The 16122-nt window shown below is 44.0% G+C and overlaps 1 protein-coding gene and 1 long non-coding RNA gene across 6 annotated transcripts in view; one reads left to right on the top strand and one right to left on the bottom strand.

Annotated features, from left to right (window-relative positions):
* The window catches only part of ZNF804A (zinc finger protein 804A), a 213772-nt gene that overhangs the window by 50762 nt on the left and 146888 nt on the right, over positions 1 to 16122 (top strand). The window contains exon 1 of one of the 3 annotated variants that reach the window (XM_035331513.1): positions 10829 to 11130. The exons of the other annotated variants lie outside the window; for them this stretch is intronic. Within the exon in view, the coding sequence (XP_035187404.1) occupies positions 10969 to 11130 (162 nt within the window). The 5' untranslated portion in view covers positions 10829 to 10968. Of the gene's footprint in view, positions 1 to 10828; positions 11131 to 16122 lie in introns of those variants that run through there. 3 annotated transcript variants of the gene reach the window in all.
* Positions 5464 to 10665, bottom strand: LOC118169822. Of its 3 annotated transcripts, none has more exons than XR_004752292.1 (3): positions 10628 to 10665; positions 9694 to 9888; positions 5464 to 8553 (listed from the first exon to the last, which is right to left on the bottom strand). It is a non-coding gene; the product is annotated as an uncharacterized LOC118169822 (long non-coding RNA). The 3 variants fall into 3 exon arrangements; XR_004752293.1 differs by having other exon boundaries at positions 9694 to 9870; positions 10628 to 10646; XR_004752291.1 differs by lacking the exon at positions 10628 to 10665 and having other exon boundaries at positions 9694 to 10133.

Raw genomic sequence — 16122 nt, 5'->3', positions numbered from 1 at the left:
CCCCCCCCCCCCCCCCCCCAAGAAAAAAAAAAAAGGCCTTTTCTGAGACATTTTCAGGAAGCTATCTGATGAGCATATAGTATAAGCTTTTCTTGTAGGTTTTTTTTTTTTTGGAAACATGGTAGGTGGGCCTCAAAATTAAGACAGGGTAGACAAAACCTCAGTGAGCTGAGAAATACATGTGCAACTATATTCTATTAACAATTTACCTTTTTTAATCAAAAAATGTAAGACTACAGAAAGCTATTCCTTTAAATAGTACAAGCAGTGCTGTAAAATGGGAATACCGCACATGTCAGTATAGCTAGAATTGTAAGTATTCCCATTCTAACTGCTGTAACAATTATTTTAGCTGTTAATCTCATCATTAAAAACACAAAGACAGTAGGAGGTGAAACTGCAAAATCATCAAAACAGAAAAAATGATGAAGCCGAGGGATGGAGCCCTCCCTTCCTACAACCACTCATCTTAAAATGCTGTCCATTACACAGCAGAGGAAGTACTTAAATTCAGAGTGCTGCTGATTTTCATTATTCCCAGAGGACATACGTGGATACTGAATATGCTTGTATCATTTGTAGGTCTCTTTTGTTTTGGCCCTGCAGTACATATATTGGAAAATGAAAAGTTTAAATTTTGTGGTTAAAATTTACTTGTTTTCTTAGGACAACATTTCATAGGGCAACATTGCTCACGGTTGCTTTTTGAAATCTGAGTTGATATGGAAATAGCCTTGTAGCTGGCAGAGCTTAGAAGTGTAATAAAAGGTATTTAAAAAAATACATTTAAGATACAAGAATGAAAACATGAAGAGTGAGACAAAAGATGCACATACAAAAACTATACCTACAAAATAGAGATGTTTCATATTGTGGTGGTGTCTTGTAGTATTGACCCGTTATGATACAGACAGACTATAGTGAAGAATTACATTACAAAGAAGTTTATCAATGGTATTGTACTACGTGTACTTTGACAGGTTTCATTCATAAATCTCATATACTAACAGCGTTTCACGAGTTACCATTATAGAAGCACTAAAAAGAAACTATTAGTATGAGCAGACTTTGCTTTAAAAAAAAAAAAAAATCCTGAAGAAGACTGTCAAGCACAGCAAGCCAGAAATACGCTATTTTTAAGTGGATTTGCGTATAGAAAGCATCTTCAGGACCACGAGATGTAATTTTATCTTCCTCAGGTGTACTCCCATTGTTAAGGTATTTTTATTGCATACTGCAATCTAATGTTAGATCCCATAAGAGGGATTTTGCACGTTCCTTTCTCATTTCTGTTAGGAAATTAAATCCTGATAAGGTTCTATATGATGTCTCTTATCGCTCCGTTGAAGAGCAATTTAAAGGCCAGAAATACATGTAGTTTTTCATCTTTATGAGCCAATTCTGACTACTGGAGTTGGTTTCCTGCTGTTGTTTTCAGGAGGTCAGAAGATGCTTTGTCCAAAATTCACTTAAATCACTGCTAGCCGTCAGTTGCAGGAATGCTCTGTTAAATCCAAAATACAAGGTTGAAGTATTGTGCAAAAATTGGCTACTTTCTAATAAATCAAAACAATGCTATTTGGTTTTCTTTCAGGTCTCTCACTAGTTCCTCACGAGTGGTGAGTGAACTGCAGATGAGAACTGATAAGAAAACATTTTGCAAAAGGAAGCATCAGTTGCAGTCAAAGAGTTTACTGAAAATTAACAAAGTGTGGACATTAGGATTCTGTGATGCCACTATGAAAGAGAATGGGGGCTTGCCAGCCCTGAAAAAAGCTCGAGGGTGGGCTGAAGTGCCCGTGTCAACACTCATCAGACATCCTGTGTGAATATAAAGTGAGAAAGATGAGTCAGCTATCAGAGATAATTATCAAAGTTAGTTATCAAAGATAGTGTTTTTTATTATTTTGTGTGTGCGTGTGTGTGAATTTCTTTTGGAAGCATGGCAGGTGGGACTCAAGTTGTTAAATGAAGTCAGAATATACAAAGCCTTTGTGCGTTCAGGAATACAAATGCAACTGCCTTTTATTAACTATTTACCTTTAAAGACAGATGATAGTTGAAAGATGAAAGACTGTCAAAATCAGTAAACTTCCTCCTACTGCAGACTGAAGATCCAACTTACCCTGCCTAGCCTTAGCCTAGACGCTTAATTTGTAGGTGATGGAAGTATTGCATAGGCTTTCACAAATCATAGAAAAGCCAGGGTGGAAGGGACCTCAGAGATTACCTGGTCCAACCTTCTCTGTAAATCGGTACAGAGAAAGGAAGGTTGGTCCTTGGTGCAGTTGATCCCATCCCAAGAGTTAGGAATCAGGCTCCCAACTTTTAACTGGCTACAGCTGAATGGGGGCAATGCCCACCCTAGACGCATCAGGAGTAAGGTAGATGCGTGCTCTGTATATTTATTTTCAGTCTTATTGGGCAGTGGCATTACCTGAATGTCACTTTCATTCTCAGTCTCTCAGTGAACCAGTTTTGTTGCAACTTTGTTTTTTCAATCTTTATGATGTTATTATGAAATTCATCTGTGTTTTGCTTTCTAAAAATCATATCATGGTTGTGATGGAGACAAATATCCAGCCAAAGGATTTAAATGGATGTCTTTAAGAGCTGATCTTTAAATATAATCTGCCTGCAAGTAGATTACACTTTTGGTCATTTCAATATAAAATATATTTTCCTGAGAGAATTTTCTGCTCTGGAAAGTGAGAGACTTTGCAGGTGATATACAAAAATGACTACAAAGCTCAAAGTATTGATTTGTGATCAAGAATCAAACTAATGGTAGCAAGGCTTTACTGTCAGACACTACAGAGATATAGGGATTTCACTGTCCTGTAGTAGCGCATGAATATTTGTAAAGATGAAGAGGGAAGCTTGAAGGTCATTTGATTTCTGTGTTGGGTCACAGAATTGATGGGGATTTCAAGTTGACAAAATGTAGCAAGGAAAATGCTTACAAGAGGCAAGTTTAGACAAGGTAAGGTGGTGAGGGACAATCCTAGCAATGGCTGAGTCTACCAGGCTCAGTCCCTTGGGCCCTTAATACAGATGCTTTATCTAATGAGGATATTTTTAAAATAGATTGAACAGCATTCTGGAAAATATATTAGAAGGAGAGATACAGTTGTGATCATCAAGTCATCTCTCCACTTGCTATTTCAAAATTTTTTCAATTAAAAGGGGACCTTGTGATTTGTGTTAATAAATGTAAGCTGCAAATCTCAAGGTCTGCTTCAAAACAAGTAGGGTTTTGTTTGTTTGCTTTGCCTGGTTTGGAACTCTTTCTAGATCAGCAGGTTTAGCTTGCTTTTTTGAGACATGAGAAGTTGAGCGCTGATGATTTTTTTTTCTGCATGTTTTCCATTTTATTTTTAGTTTGCATTTTCCTTTTTTTTTTTTTTTTCAAGTTTTCAATGCACCAGTTTGGAAATAGTTGAGTTTTATTTTTGTTTTGACTTGTAAAGCATTTTATATTCTTTTCCTCTTGCTTCTTGCATTTCAAATACATTAGTGTCGTTGGTTCTAATGGGAACGCCAGTGTTACGGTCAGTTCAAGGCTAATTCAATATACTTAGGAGACGTTAGTATGGAAATTCTGTGCAAGCAAATATGCATAATTTTGAGTGTTTCGATTTTATTAATAGATCTACTCCGTTGGATTCAGGTCTTAGTGGAGGAGGAGTAATATGCAGTTATGCAAATATGTGACGTTAGAGCATACATAGGAATAATAAAAGTGGAAAAATAAGCACCTAACTTTACATCTACATATTATGCAAAGAAGGAAGTGGGAGATGGTCTGTTGGAACTGAAGACGATTTATTTTTTGGTGGCCCTATCTATGGACTTTATCACCAGGAGCTGTTGCTCTAAAGGGTTAAGTGAACGTGGCTGTAGAGCAGAGAAATCATGAAAGTATATAAAACTTTTTCCACTCAAATAATAAATGAGGTCAGAGTGTATATTATTTTAATTAAATTAATGTGTAATCATTGAAAGTAGCAGCATTCATCCTCCCTTGCATCTTGAAAAGAAGGAGGTCTCTTTGAACTCAGGATTGAGCAGCAGAAGATCAGTATAAGTCTAAGGGGACTGAAAATTTGGATTAAATAAAAGCTGCTCATGTTGCAGCTTGAGCACAGGTTTTCAGATTATCAATGGCAGTTGTCTTGGTGTTGCTATTAATAGTGTTCTGCTTTGTTTTCTGCTTACACAGGTTTTACAGATACCCAAGAAAATGTACATTTGGATAAAATTTAGCACGATTTATTTAGCTTGAGCTAATGAGGAAGCTTTTCTTTAATTAAATGAATTAAGTAGACATTTTTTAATCATCAAAATGCCAGCAAGGATATACTGGATTTTGGAAATCCTCTCTATTTTTAGAACAATACTGACTTTGTTTCTTACAATGAAATTTTTCAGGCTGGTAATCTATAAGATGCTTGAGGCTATTTTGATATGGCTATTTTTAATTAAGCACATAAGTTAGTCATGTTTTGGAAGGTGAATAAATTCTTTTGATGGTATTTTTAGCATCAAAAGATTTTGCCTATTTGCAATTATATTCTTTCTCCTCAGTAGACACATTGGGAAGTCATTAGTTATTAAGGAAAAAATTATATAATTGTTCTAATGAGTGAACAGGGCCTTTCTCACAGGAAGCCGATAGTGTTGAGCACCACTCAGGAGGACCATAATGAGCACTTCAAGAACATTAGAGCAGTGCATGCATCTACCTGTACTTAAATCAGAGATGGTAAAAATTGTGGGCTTTTACAATTATTATTATAGTGTACAGCGTGGCTTATACATACTCCAGCCAGGAGTCCTACTGCCTTTTTAAGCTGTACAGTAAAAAAGAGAAATAAGCCATAAAAGTCTGTTCAGATAAGATCAGGAGGTGAAACTCTGGTGCAGAACAGTAAGCGAATGCAGACATAAGGCATAAGGCTCTGACCACCTCCGAACGTTGCTTCAGGTTCCCAAGCAAGCCTCGCAACAAAACATGTCATGGGCTCTAATGCCTGGGAGCTGCAGGGTAAAGATGTGCCTCTCTTAATTAGCATAATGAATTTCACCACTGTTGAGGGTTTAAACCAAACTCGTGGATTATATATCATGGGTATTAGAATATTACATTACCTGCTCGTTGTATGAGCTGTGGTGTAAAAGGGTGTGATCTAGCCTGTCCGCGGCAATATGTCATATTGTACGGAATTAGAAGTATCCTTCCCTAGCATGTACGTGATATTCTGCTGTGTTTGGGTATTGTTAGAACAAGCACCCTCTGAAAGTGAACCAATTAATGTCTGGTTTGATTTATGGTGTCTTAAACTGGGAGGCTGTAACCATAAATATTGTAGAGGGTTTTGATTTTCAGATGATGCCAAACATTCCCCTTCTAAAAATTAGATCTCTCTGCAATGTGTAGTGTTGAGGAAATAATCACATTGCTTTGAATTTTAATTCTCATTTTTTTTTCTGACTACTCCAGATCACAAGCTAAAGGAAGCCATAACCGTATGTCATAAGTTGAACCCAATTAAATTTATTAAAATATTAACCACAGTTATTTTCCCGGTGGGTCTCTAATTTATATTGGCTCATTCAGGAATAATATAGTTCTACTTTCTGACCTGTCATCAGTGTCACAGTGTCACCCCAGCTCTGCTCAGCTTTTACATTGAGAAAATTATGTTGGTGAACTGAATACTAAAGAAGCAAACAGTGTTTAATTATAGAATGTGCACCAGCCATTCCAGAGATATTTTAATATTCTTCTTTTGTGCTTTGAAATACTTTAGAAACTATTTTACTCATCCTCTCATTAGTGCGGCATAAACAGGAATGGACATACACACTTCCAGGGCTGTGTATGGCTATGTAGCCATGTCTACTTGTTCACACGCACGCACAAATAAGTATCTGCGTAGAGACGGACAGAATGAATCAGGAAATACCGGCTCTGTTCCGAGTGCTTTTGTAGTTTGTTCTCCTGAACTTTTTGATCTCATTACCACCACCCAGTGGAAAAGATGGGTTGCAGTGCCAAGTCCTGGCACCACATTTCAGGACTTCTTGTGGCAATTCCTGCCGCTGATGTAAATCAAGCAAAGCTCAGCAAAGGTGGTTTCCTATTGACTGCGTAAGACTTTTGATCGATTCTTTAAACTCTCTTTTAATTCTGGAAAAAGTTGTGTGGATGTGAGCATGGGAAATAATCTGCTTCTGATAAATGGCCACAACCTGCCTGCTATCCTAGTTCTCTAAATGTATGATTTTCCTATTTATTCATTAATTTGCTTTTGTTTGCTGGGTTTTCTCTTGGTGTCTCATTTCTTTTGGTTAAAAGCCTTTTGCTTCTTCAGTATCTTTGAAGTATTACATATTTTTTTTAACAAAGTGAGCTTTTAACTGGTTAAATTTTTTAAAAATATTAATTGGTAAAAATTAAAATGTGGTGCTCGTTAGCCAGCTCTCATTTCAGGAGCATATGAGACACTGAAAGGCTGCTTCAGATCTCCTTGGATATTGCCTTCTGGGATTAATGTCCTGTTGGCTTTAATATTGCGCAGGCTGTGTAATTTGCGTGCTAGAATTTTGGGGGCTTTAGGTGGTGTCTCTGAGGAAGCACACCCATGCTGTGGTCTTACTGCATTTGGGTTTTGATTTATGGAGGGGTATATTTTTGTCTTTGTTGAGTTTTCCGGTGCTATCTATAGAGTATTATTCCTTGCACTGTTGTGCTAGATTATTGCAGGGTGAAGCTGAGGAGTGTTTTCCGTAGCAGTCGGTCATGGATTGGTCTCAGGACTCATCAGGTGTTGGTGGCTGGCTCCGTGTGCTTTCTGTGTAGAGCTGCTCCACCTGTGTGCATGCTGGACGGTTTGCTTGAAGGACCCTGCTATATGGTTTAACACGGTGAACAGCACATCAACCTCTGGATGTCACCTTGTATCTGGAATGTCTCTTTCCCTCAGTTTGCAAGTTGAAGGAGGGGATGAAGCAGCAATGCTTGCAGTTAAACTGTGCCAGCATCCTCAATGCTCCTCAAAGTGCAGTTTGAGAGGTGTGCCAGGGGATCTAGCACAGTTCTCAAGCTATAAGCTTTAAACAATTTCATTTTTGAGGGGAGAGATTGAATGGGAAAATAATTTTAGGAGCTTACATATGCTGCAGTTTCCCTGACAGCTCAAATGTTAAGAAGGCAAGCCAGAGAGAGCCACGTATTTGACTTAGTAAACACCAAAAGGTTTTTCCCTACAGTATCCTACAGCAGACAGCGGTAGTATTGGTGATTTGGAAGAGGAGGGGAGGAAAGGTGTTGGCATCTCTCAGCCACGTGAGCTCATTCAGGGCTGGACAGAGATGCTGTGCAGGCATGTGAGGGGGCAATCCTCACCAGGCTGAGGCTTCCTGCGATGCCCTGCAGGAACAGCAGTGTGAAATGATGTGCTTCCCAGTGCTGGCGAAGCAAAGCACAAATCTTCTATCTACTGCAGGGTTTAATAAATTTCTGTTGCAGCTTTTCAGATCACAGTCCTCTTTCTGCCACTTTTGAGGGCTGAAGGATACAGGCCAAGAGCTCACAGGGCTCCAAGAAGCTGTTGCCTTTCCTTGGCAATGGTGGCAGCAGCTCTCCATGTGGCTTTTGCCCCAAGACAGGGAGGCCACTGTGAAGATCTTTGCATGTGGTGAAGGATGTGCTGAGCAACAAGGCTACAGGAATGTCCCAGTTTCCATTATTCTAGTCTCACCACCCCTACAGCTGAAGAATGAATGCATTTGTAATGTAGCGGATCATGTGGGTTTCACCACTGTAACGTGCATTATGTGGTAATGGCCTTGAAAAGGTAAACAGGACACTCCCATCTTGCCTTCTGCTTCATGAATGGGTGGAGGGCATCTAAGGAACGGGGAAACATGGAAGGCTAGCTGGAGGAAAAAAATAAATGGAGGAGATCAATAGAGAGATGGTGAAAGTAAAGTAAAATAAAAATAAAAAGGATAAAGAGGTGAGTCTCAGCAGATTAGTTAGAGGGAGAGATTCTTAGGATAAACTGAATCATATTGAATTCAGTAAGAAGTGTGGTGCGAGCTGAATTGGGTTTCTTGTGACTTACTGCACAGATACTTCTTTCTATCCTTGATGGACACGTTTCAGCAGCGAGTGAAAGGATTTCTCAGCATATATTCACTTGGTAATACATATGCTGTGGCATGCTTTGGAGATTGTTAAACAAAAGGGGATTACTGATACCGTTGAGTATTTTTTTTCTGAATTATGCCAGGCCTGTTTCTTGAATTATGAATGTTACAACATATTGAACTACAGAATATTATTATAATTGTCACAGTCAAAACCAATCAACCCCCCCCCAAAAACAAACAAACAAACAAAAAACAACAGTACAACGTATGTGAATTAATGTAATTCATTCACTGGCTTCTAGTTCGGAAGTTCTCCACAAGGTCTCTCAAATCCATATCCAGTTCCTTGAGCTGATATTTGCCGTTTTACACAGGAGCTCCTTGGAGATTTTCCTGAAGAGGAAGTATCAGGTAGAATAAGAGAATGAGTAGATCAGCAGCACCACACTTGCTGTGTGGCAGAGATTTGAATGGTCTCCTCAGCTCACACCCTGTGGATTTACTCAGGGGAATAGGACAGAGACAGAAACAGGTAGGGCTGAGGATATGTAGAACCATGAGGTTAGGGGCTTAGGAAATTAGCAATTTATTAAGATTTGTTTTTAAAGGGAAAAGATTAGGAGGAAGAAGCACCTCAGCACGTGTGACCATGAGGAAAATTGAAGATAGTAAAGTGTGAGAGAGGAAGCCAAAAAAAAAAAAGAGGCCAATTAGAAAAAGTAAAGACCTATATTTTGCTTATTGGGTACTCTCATTTCCCATGGCCTTGTACCCCCAGCAAGAGCATGTTAGCAGTGTCTGCATGCCTCTCGCAAGCCCTGAAGAACAGCCCTCCGACCCTGCACGTGGGAACCCCTGGTTTCAGAAAGCAATTAAACACGTGCACTACGTAACAAGTGGTCAGTGCAGGCATTCCCGAGATGTTCAAACGTTGTGGTTCTTTGAAAGGGAGAATGCACAGGGGAGGTTGGCTGTGAGGAGCTGGCATAGAAGGAACATTATGTTCAGAAAGGTGGAACAAACTGGTCTTTTAGTCAAAGAATGAATATGCTTTATGCCCTATTCCCAGAAAAAGAAGCTGAATATATATATTTTGTTACTGTTCTATGTCTTTTCATTACTTTATCCTACCCAAATATGGGACATTTATGAAAGACTTGCTGCCCAGGGGAGCTTCTCAACTAAACCTTCCAGTTGGCAGCTGTTCCCTTGCCAGCACCATCAAAAAGCCCACCACAAAAACTAACGTTATAGCTTCCAGCAACCTGGAACATTGAAGGGTCCCATCTCAGTGTTATTTACACCTGTGAGACAGTCTGGGGCTGGAATTGCGCCATAAATGTGGGATGCTGTTAAACCTTTCCAATATTTATGATATTGACTCCATGTTTATACTGTATTGAGCCCGCTGATTATTTTTGGCTGTGCATGTACAAACATGCACACAAAACTAGTGGGCTATTATGTGTACCTACCTCCTTCACCCTATTTTTGGGGGACTATGACAAGCAGCAGCAAATTCTGGTACCTCACCTGTCTCCTGGCTGTCAAAACTTAGTGCTTTTGGCATTTCCAGGATCCCTTCCAAAGTACTGCAGGCTCAGAGGGATGAGTGACACCTGTCAAGTCATGCTGCTCGCCATAGGGTGGGAAGTAGAGCAGATAGAAAAGTCTCCTCGGAGCAAGGCACCTCCCATGATCTGTCGCTTCCTTTATCAGGGATACGAACTGCACAGATTCTGGTAGGAAAAGTGTCTGCCCCCCTCCCCTACGCCCTCCAAAATTTCCTGGCTGCCTTTATTTTGGAGGGAGAGGCTGACAGAATGGTGATGTTTTGTTGCCAGTAGCAGCTGCTGACTAGGGGACGGGTTTGGAGGTTACATCGCGGCTCTGCGCTTATTTTCTGAGGCGTTCCCTCTTTTAGCACCGGACTTTGGCCCCGTAAATCCTCCTTGTAGCTATGCAGAACAAAGGGAGAGCAGGCTGGAAGGTGAGCCGCCTGGGGATGCTTCGCGTCCTGTGCGATGAGGCTGCAAATCAGGGCTTTCTCGGGGAGGAAAAAAAAGCAGGACCCGAGCATCTTGAACACACAAACCTTTCCTAAACCGTGCCAAAGGCAGAGGAAGGGGCCTGGCTCCCTGCCTCGCTCCGGGGTGGGGACAGGCGGGGACCCTTTTTTCCTCCATCCCTCCCCAGGCGGGGGAAGCGCAGCGGGGCCGGGGCAGGAGGCGAGGGAGCGGCGGGTACGTGCGGTTACAGAGCTGGGCTGGGGGACCCTGCCCTGAAGCGGCTGACCCGAGGTATTTTAAAAGAAATATTCAATATATATATGTACAGGAAAAGTGGGCGGGGGGGGGGGGGGGGGGGGGGGGGGGGGGGGGGGGTGGGGCCCCCCCCCCCCCCCCCCCCTGGTGGCGCTTTCCCTCCCCCAAAAAGAGGGCTGCGGGGGGGAGCTCCCAGCCTTTACCTGCCGTGGCGGTGTGGTGTGGCCGCTGTCCCCCCCCCCCCCCCCGGCGGCGTGTGGCCGCTGTGCCCCCCCCGGCAGCCGCCGCCGGCCCGCTGTCTCCCTGTCATTGGCTCCGTGCAGCGGAGCGGCACCGCCGCCCGCTATAATACCGCTATGCCCGCCGGAGGCGGCACCGCACACGGCTCCGCCGAAGCCACGGCGATGCCGCCGCTCCTCCTCCTCCTCCTCTTCCTCCGCCACCACCTCCTCCTCCTCCTCCTCCCCCGCCAGGCGCCGCGCCGGGTGTAGAGGCGAGGCGAGCCGTGCCGGGCTGTGCCGAGCCGTGCCGGGCTGTGCCGCGCATGCCGGGGGGCTCCCGAGCGGGCCCCCAGCGCCCGGGGAGCCCCGGCCCCATGGAGTGCTACTACATCGTCATCAGCTCGGCGCACCTCAGCAACGGGCACTTTCGCAACATCAAGGGAGTTTTCCGAGGCCCCCTGAGCAAGAACGGGGACAAAACTCTGGTAATGGCTTCTCCTGCCTCCCACCCCCCACCCCCAGCCCGTGCTCCCCCGCCCCTCCGCGCTCTCCTTCTCTTCGCAGCGGCGGCTCCGGCGAAATGGAAATTGCTGCGTGTGCGTTAGCGCCTGGTGCAGGGAGCTGGAGCCCTGACCGGGCTTTTCTTTTCAATTTTATTTAATGTTTCGGTATGCAAATAGGCGTGCGGCGGGGCCGGGGCTGAGCACTCCGCGCCCCCGGGGGGGTTCCGCGGGTGCTGCTTCCCCCCTGCGAGCCACCGGGGCTCCCCTTTGCGGGGCCGAGCATTTACAGCCCAGCCCTAGAAACGCTGGGAATGGGCACCCCAACCTGGGCGGGGGGTTACAGCCCCTGCCGTGGAGTCCAGGAGGGGCTGGGGGCAGCTGGGCGAGGGTCTCCAGGGGGCCACCAGCTCTCCGGGTGCTGGGGGCAGCTGGAGGTCCCGTTGTGCGCGGCGAGGCAAGCGGCAGCTGAAACTTGCACACTTACTTGGGCAGGAGGATTCGCTTGCTCGCAGGCAGCTGCAGAAGCGAGAGGCGTTTGTGCTGGCTGGTTGGTTGGCTGCCTGCTTGGTGGGCTGCTGAGTGCTTTTTTAAAACAAACCCTGGGTTTGGATGGAGTTGATCAGTTCTGACAACCTGGCTCGGTAACTCCGTGAAGTCCACGCGGATGCTCGAGCATCCTGGCTCTGTGCGTGCTCGGCTGTCCTTGCACCTGCGGGCTTTGCTGCCTCGCAGCCGGTACCGACCTGGACAGGGCAAGTATTGAAGGCCTCAGCCCCACGCTGCCCGAGCCCTGCTGCCCAGCAAGGCACTAGCATGGCCGAATAGGGTGGGCAGGGGTCTGCAGCATGGTGCGGGGCTGAGCCGTGCTGCCCACCGCACCCTGCCCCGCTCCTAAACCCCCCTCGCAGAGGATGGAGCGGGGCTCGCTCCCCACCCGCTTCTTCCCTCGAATGCACGACCTTTGTCCACGAATTTACTGAAGTGCTTAACGTTTTGCTAGAGTTGGCAAGCTTGCAATTTCTTCCTAAATAAAGAGATTAAAGCAAGGCTGAGCCAAGTCATAAAAATAGTAACTACTACGAGAGAATCGGAGGCAGATTTTTGGACCGTTCCAAGTGTAAAGTTCCTGCTTTCATGCTGTAAATCTTACAGCAGTTCTCTTTGCTGTGGATTCCGCACATTTCTCTGTGAGGACGTACATTCTCGGAATTTTAAACAAATATTTGTAGCATCCATGAGATGGCAATATGTTTGTAATATCTCCCTGTTACCGTTGCAAAACCTGGTACGCTTAAAAGAATTGCACAATACATTGTCTTCTTTCTACAGAACAATTTCAGTGAGATGCATTTGGCAAGGCTGAGAATGCTCCGGTGTAACTTTGGGACTGTGTATCGTGCTGCAGTTCCTCGTGGGTCCTGTTTCAGTAGTGTTTGGTTCTTGCTTTGTAATGTTTTCTTTTTCTTTTTTTCTTTTTTTTTTCTTGGTATCAGGAAGCAGTCCAGAAGTCCAGATTTGTATGTTTTGGTGCAAACACTAGTGATCAAAGTAAGGCTGGTGTTATCTTAAACTTCAAATAAGCATATTGCATAGGCTTTGAAACACCCTGGAAAGAAATCTAACTCAACCCTGCTTTGCTGTGAGGGAGAATAGATGTTTGTGGGGGAATAGATAGCACTGATTATGGCTTGGCTGTTAGAAACCTTGCCTTTAAAGCTTGTGCTGTGGGCAGCGAGCGGTGTAACTGGCAAAGTTCTCGGTGGGCTGGAAGGGGAGGACTCTTGATGCCTGCTCCGTTGACAGCATAACGGAGTCCCTGGCTATAAGATAAAGTCCCTGGCTATAAGATAAAGGCAGACATCAGGGTTTATTTGTGTTTGGGTGATTTCTAATATCAAGCAGGTAAAAAGGCTGAGTTGCAACGTGGCATGGTTTGGTAGCTCTAACTAACAGCCCTGAGGCACCAAAGTAGGTTTCAGACAGCTGCTATTGGAAAATCAAACGTTAAATCTTTTCAGAGGCTTTCAGCCTTACAAAGATGAAAATCTGTATTAATACAAAGTAGAGCACAATTTTGGAAGTTCTGATAGGAATACAGCATTTTTAACATGCTCTTGGTATCTTCCATCCTAGAGTAAGCTTAGGAGAACCTCTAATTTGTAAATCTAAGCACCAGAAATTTTTCAGAGCAGCTCTGACTTGGGCACATCTCCCCAAGTTGCTTTCAGGCTTTTTGTCTGTATTCATCTGTGCTCCTAATCCACGCTTTCTGAAAATCCCCGCACCCTCATACACTGGGGAGGACCTGAAAACAGCCTTTGTTTACACACCATGGAATTGCCTCTGTGCAAAACTTGGCGTATTTGCTTAGCTTTGCTCCTTTTGGAGAGCTCTGACTCTGTACTCTAGAAAGTATCAAGACTCTGTGTGCTCTGGTAGTTTTGCAGCAAGTTGGGAAAGCGCTGCTCCTAGTCAGCTGATGAAGTTGGGTTTTCAGTTTGTCCCCCCAGGTACTGCCCTGAAATGTTCGACAGCAACTGTGCTTTTGCATCACCCTGACAAAGTTGAATCCAGTTTCTGGTTTTGAGATGGTTTAATGTTAGCCTGTCTGCAAAATCCAAGCTCAGGAGTTTTTGAGAGAGGAAGGTCCTTGGGGCTCTTGCCTACTGTCCTGCTGGTCGGGGATTCACCTGGACCTGCTTTGTTCTGCCCTGCTCTCCACGAGAGGACACTGAGAAGCACTTTTTCCTGATTGTTTGTCCCTGCAGATGACCCTTGTGTGGTTGCCCTTTGGCTGTGTTCTGTTTCACACAGATTTAAAGTCATTTAAAGCTTTAAAAAGTTTTGGTTCAAAGCTCCCACAAGGTAACAGGAAGAAAGAGCTACAAGCTCCTGCTCCCCAGGTAGGGAACACGAAGCACAAAGCTTTGTGCTTTCTATTTTGGTTTAATAAAAAATGAGGAAAAGAGAAGGGGGGGTGGGAGTGAAACTCTGCACAGATCTCCCATTAATGACCCTGAGAGCCCTGGTCCTTTGGTTGGGCAGGGGAGCAGGAGCCAGCACCCTTCTGCCCAAGCCTTAGTCAGGGGAAGGGGGGTGAGAGGGGCACAACTTCCCCATGGAGGTGGGGAATGTGGAGAACAGTCCTCACAGTTCTCAATGGAGAGGACTGGAGGGCTCCTTTTTGGCAAAAAGGAGGGTACAGCTGTGCTTCTATTCCTTATTGACAGGCATGTCCTTTCCTCAATTCTTGCCTAGTGCCTACAGAGTGCAGGTATTTGAGACACGGTTGTTCAGGAGACGGAAAGAAGTGAGTGAGGGATGAAGTTATGATGAAGGGGAAGGCCACAGCTCTGTCAGTCGAGAAGGCATGTAGGGAAAAGTGGAGCATGGAACGAAGGTACGAGAAGGAACAAATCAGAGTGGATTTAGGCAGTCTGAGGAAAATGGGCTACTTTGAGATGCACTTCTTTTATTTAATAAGAAAAAAACGCTTGTGAATGAGCCTTGAGTGAGATGGTCGGCCAAAAGGAAGGAATGCACATCTCGGTATGGTCTTGGCTAGCTGATGGTACAGCTTTGCCGTGTGTGTTCCCTAATGGGCCTGAATAACTGCTCGGTGTGCGAAGGGCACATTACTCAGTTACAATCCATTCTTCGTACCAGGAAAATAAACAGGGATTACGAATTGACGTGAAAGACGCTCAACAGATGTGGAATAACTGCATCCAAACTTATAAAATTTCTTCAGAAAATGTGGGAGTTTCATTAAATGAAATTGGTGGTATCTGGGCTCTTGAATAAGGCTTTATTTTCCCTATGGCATCTTCTGCCATCTGAAACAGTTTTCAAATAGGTGCAATCTCATAATGATAGCTAATCTGCCACTGGAGTACTCGCAGTCGTATCAGCTCCCAAGGAAAGATGCTGTGGTTGGTTTTGTTGGTCTGCACAAACAGATCGCTCTGTCATGTGGCAGACGTGTTTTGAGGAAGAAACTCACGACTTATGATGCGAGTCAGTAAAACGCAACAAAGGCAAACAGAGCTCTGACGCTCTTTCCATGCATTTATGTAATAATGCTCATGCCTTGGTGTTTCAGCAATGAATGCAGGCCTGATTGCTTGGCCATTTATTGTCAGGCTTCACACTCGGGGACTTTGAAGCTTTTCCCAGGTCTCCTTTCCTTAGCAGTAGCAGTTTATATACCTTGCCACTTGCTACATCTCTTCCTTTTGTCCATGGATCTCCTAAAGTTTTCATAGGCGTAGCGTGTGCTTCTTTATGCCTTGTGTTATAGAGGTCAAATGACACTAGTCTTTCATTGTAATTCATCTTCCTTGCTGTGGTGCTGTCTTGCAGTTTATAATCTCAAAAGTATTGAAACTTGTGTGAAAGAACAGCTCTCCGGAGGGAGAAATCGGTTGTTTGGAGTCACAGCCACGGGTGATTTGCTAAATCTGTAAAACGTCTTTCAGAATATAAACCAAAAGATAGGTTTACAGCGATGGAGAACTGGCCGTGGAGGGCTCGTTCATAATTTTTAATTGGACATTTTCTCTGTTGGCGATCAGAAGCAGTAAGCCCAAAGGGGTCCGTGAAAGAGTTAGACCTTTGGATGGTATCAGTGGCTGCTCCAAGTCCAGTTTTAAGTCAGTCTTGTTGATGCTGATAGAAAGGGGGTAAGATAAAAACTTTCCTGTTAAGCACGTGGTCCAAGGGCTGGAGTTTCAAATGAACGCAGAAATCCATTATGTTGTATAATAGTAACATGCTTGTCCACTCTCTGTGTATGTCTGCACGCACACACGTGCATACATTTTCGTTATAAAGATGTACACTGGGTTATAAAGATGTAAACAGATTGTACACAATACATATATTTAAGTTCTAGGCTTTAGTTATGCTTTTTTAAAAACTCGATGGGGTTCAGGAATCGATTACACCAGCGTATTCTGAAAATGCCATTTGTTG

The sequence above is a fragment of the Oxyura jamaicensis genome, chromosome 7 (genome assembly GCF_011077185.1).
Source record: "Oxyura jamaicensis isolate SHBP4307 breed ruddy duck chromosome 7, BPBGC_Ojam_1.0, whole genome shotgun sequence".
NCBI classification, from domain to species: domain Eukaryota; kingdom Metazoa; phylum Chordata; class Aves; order Anseriformes; family Anatidae; genus Oxyura; species Oxyura jamaicensis.
This window is presented reverse-complemented; position numbering and strand designations above follow the sequence as displayed.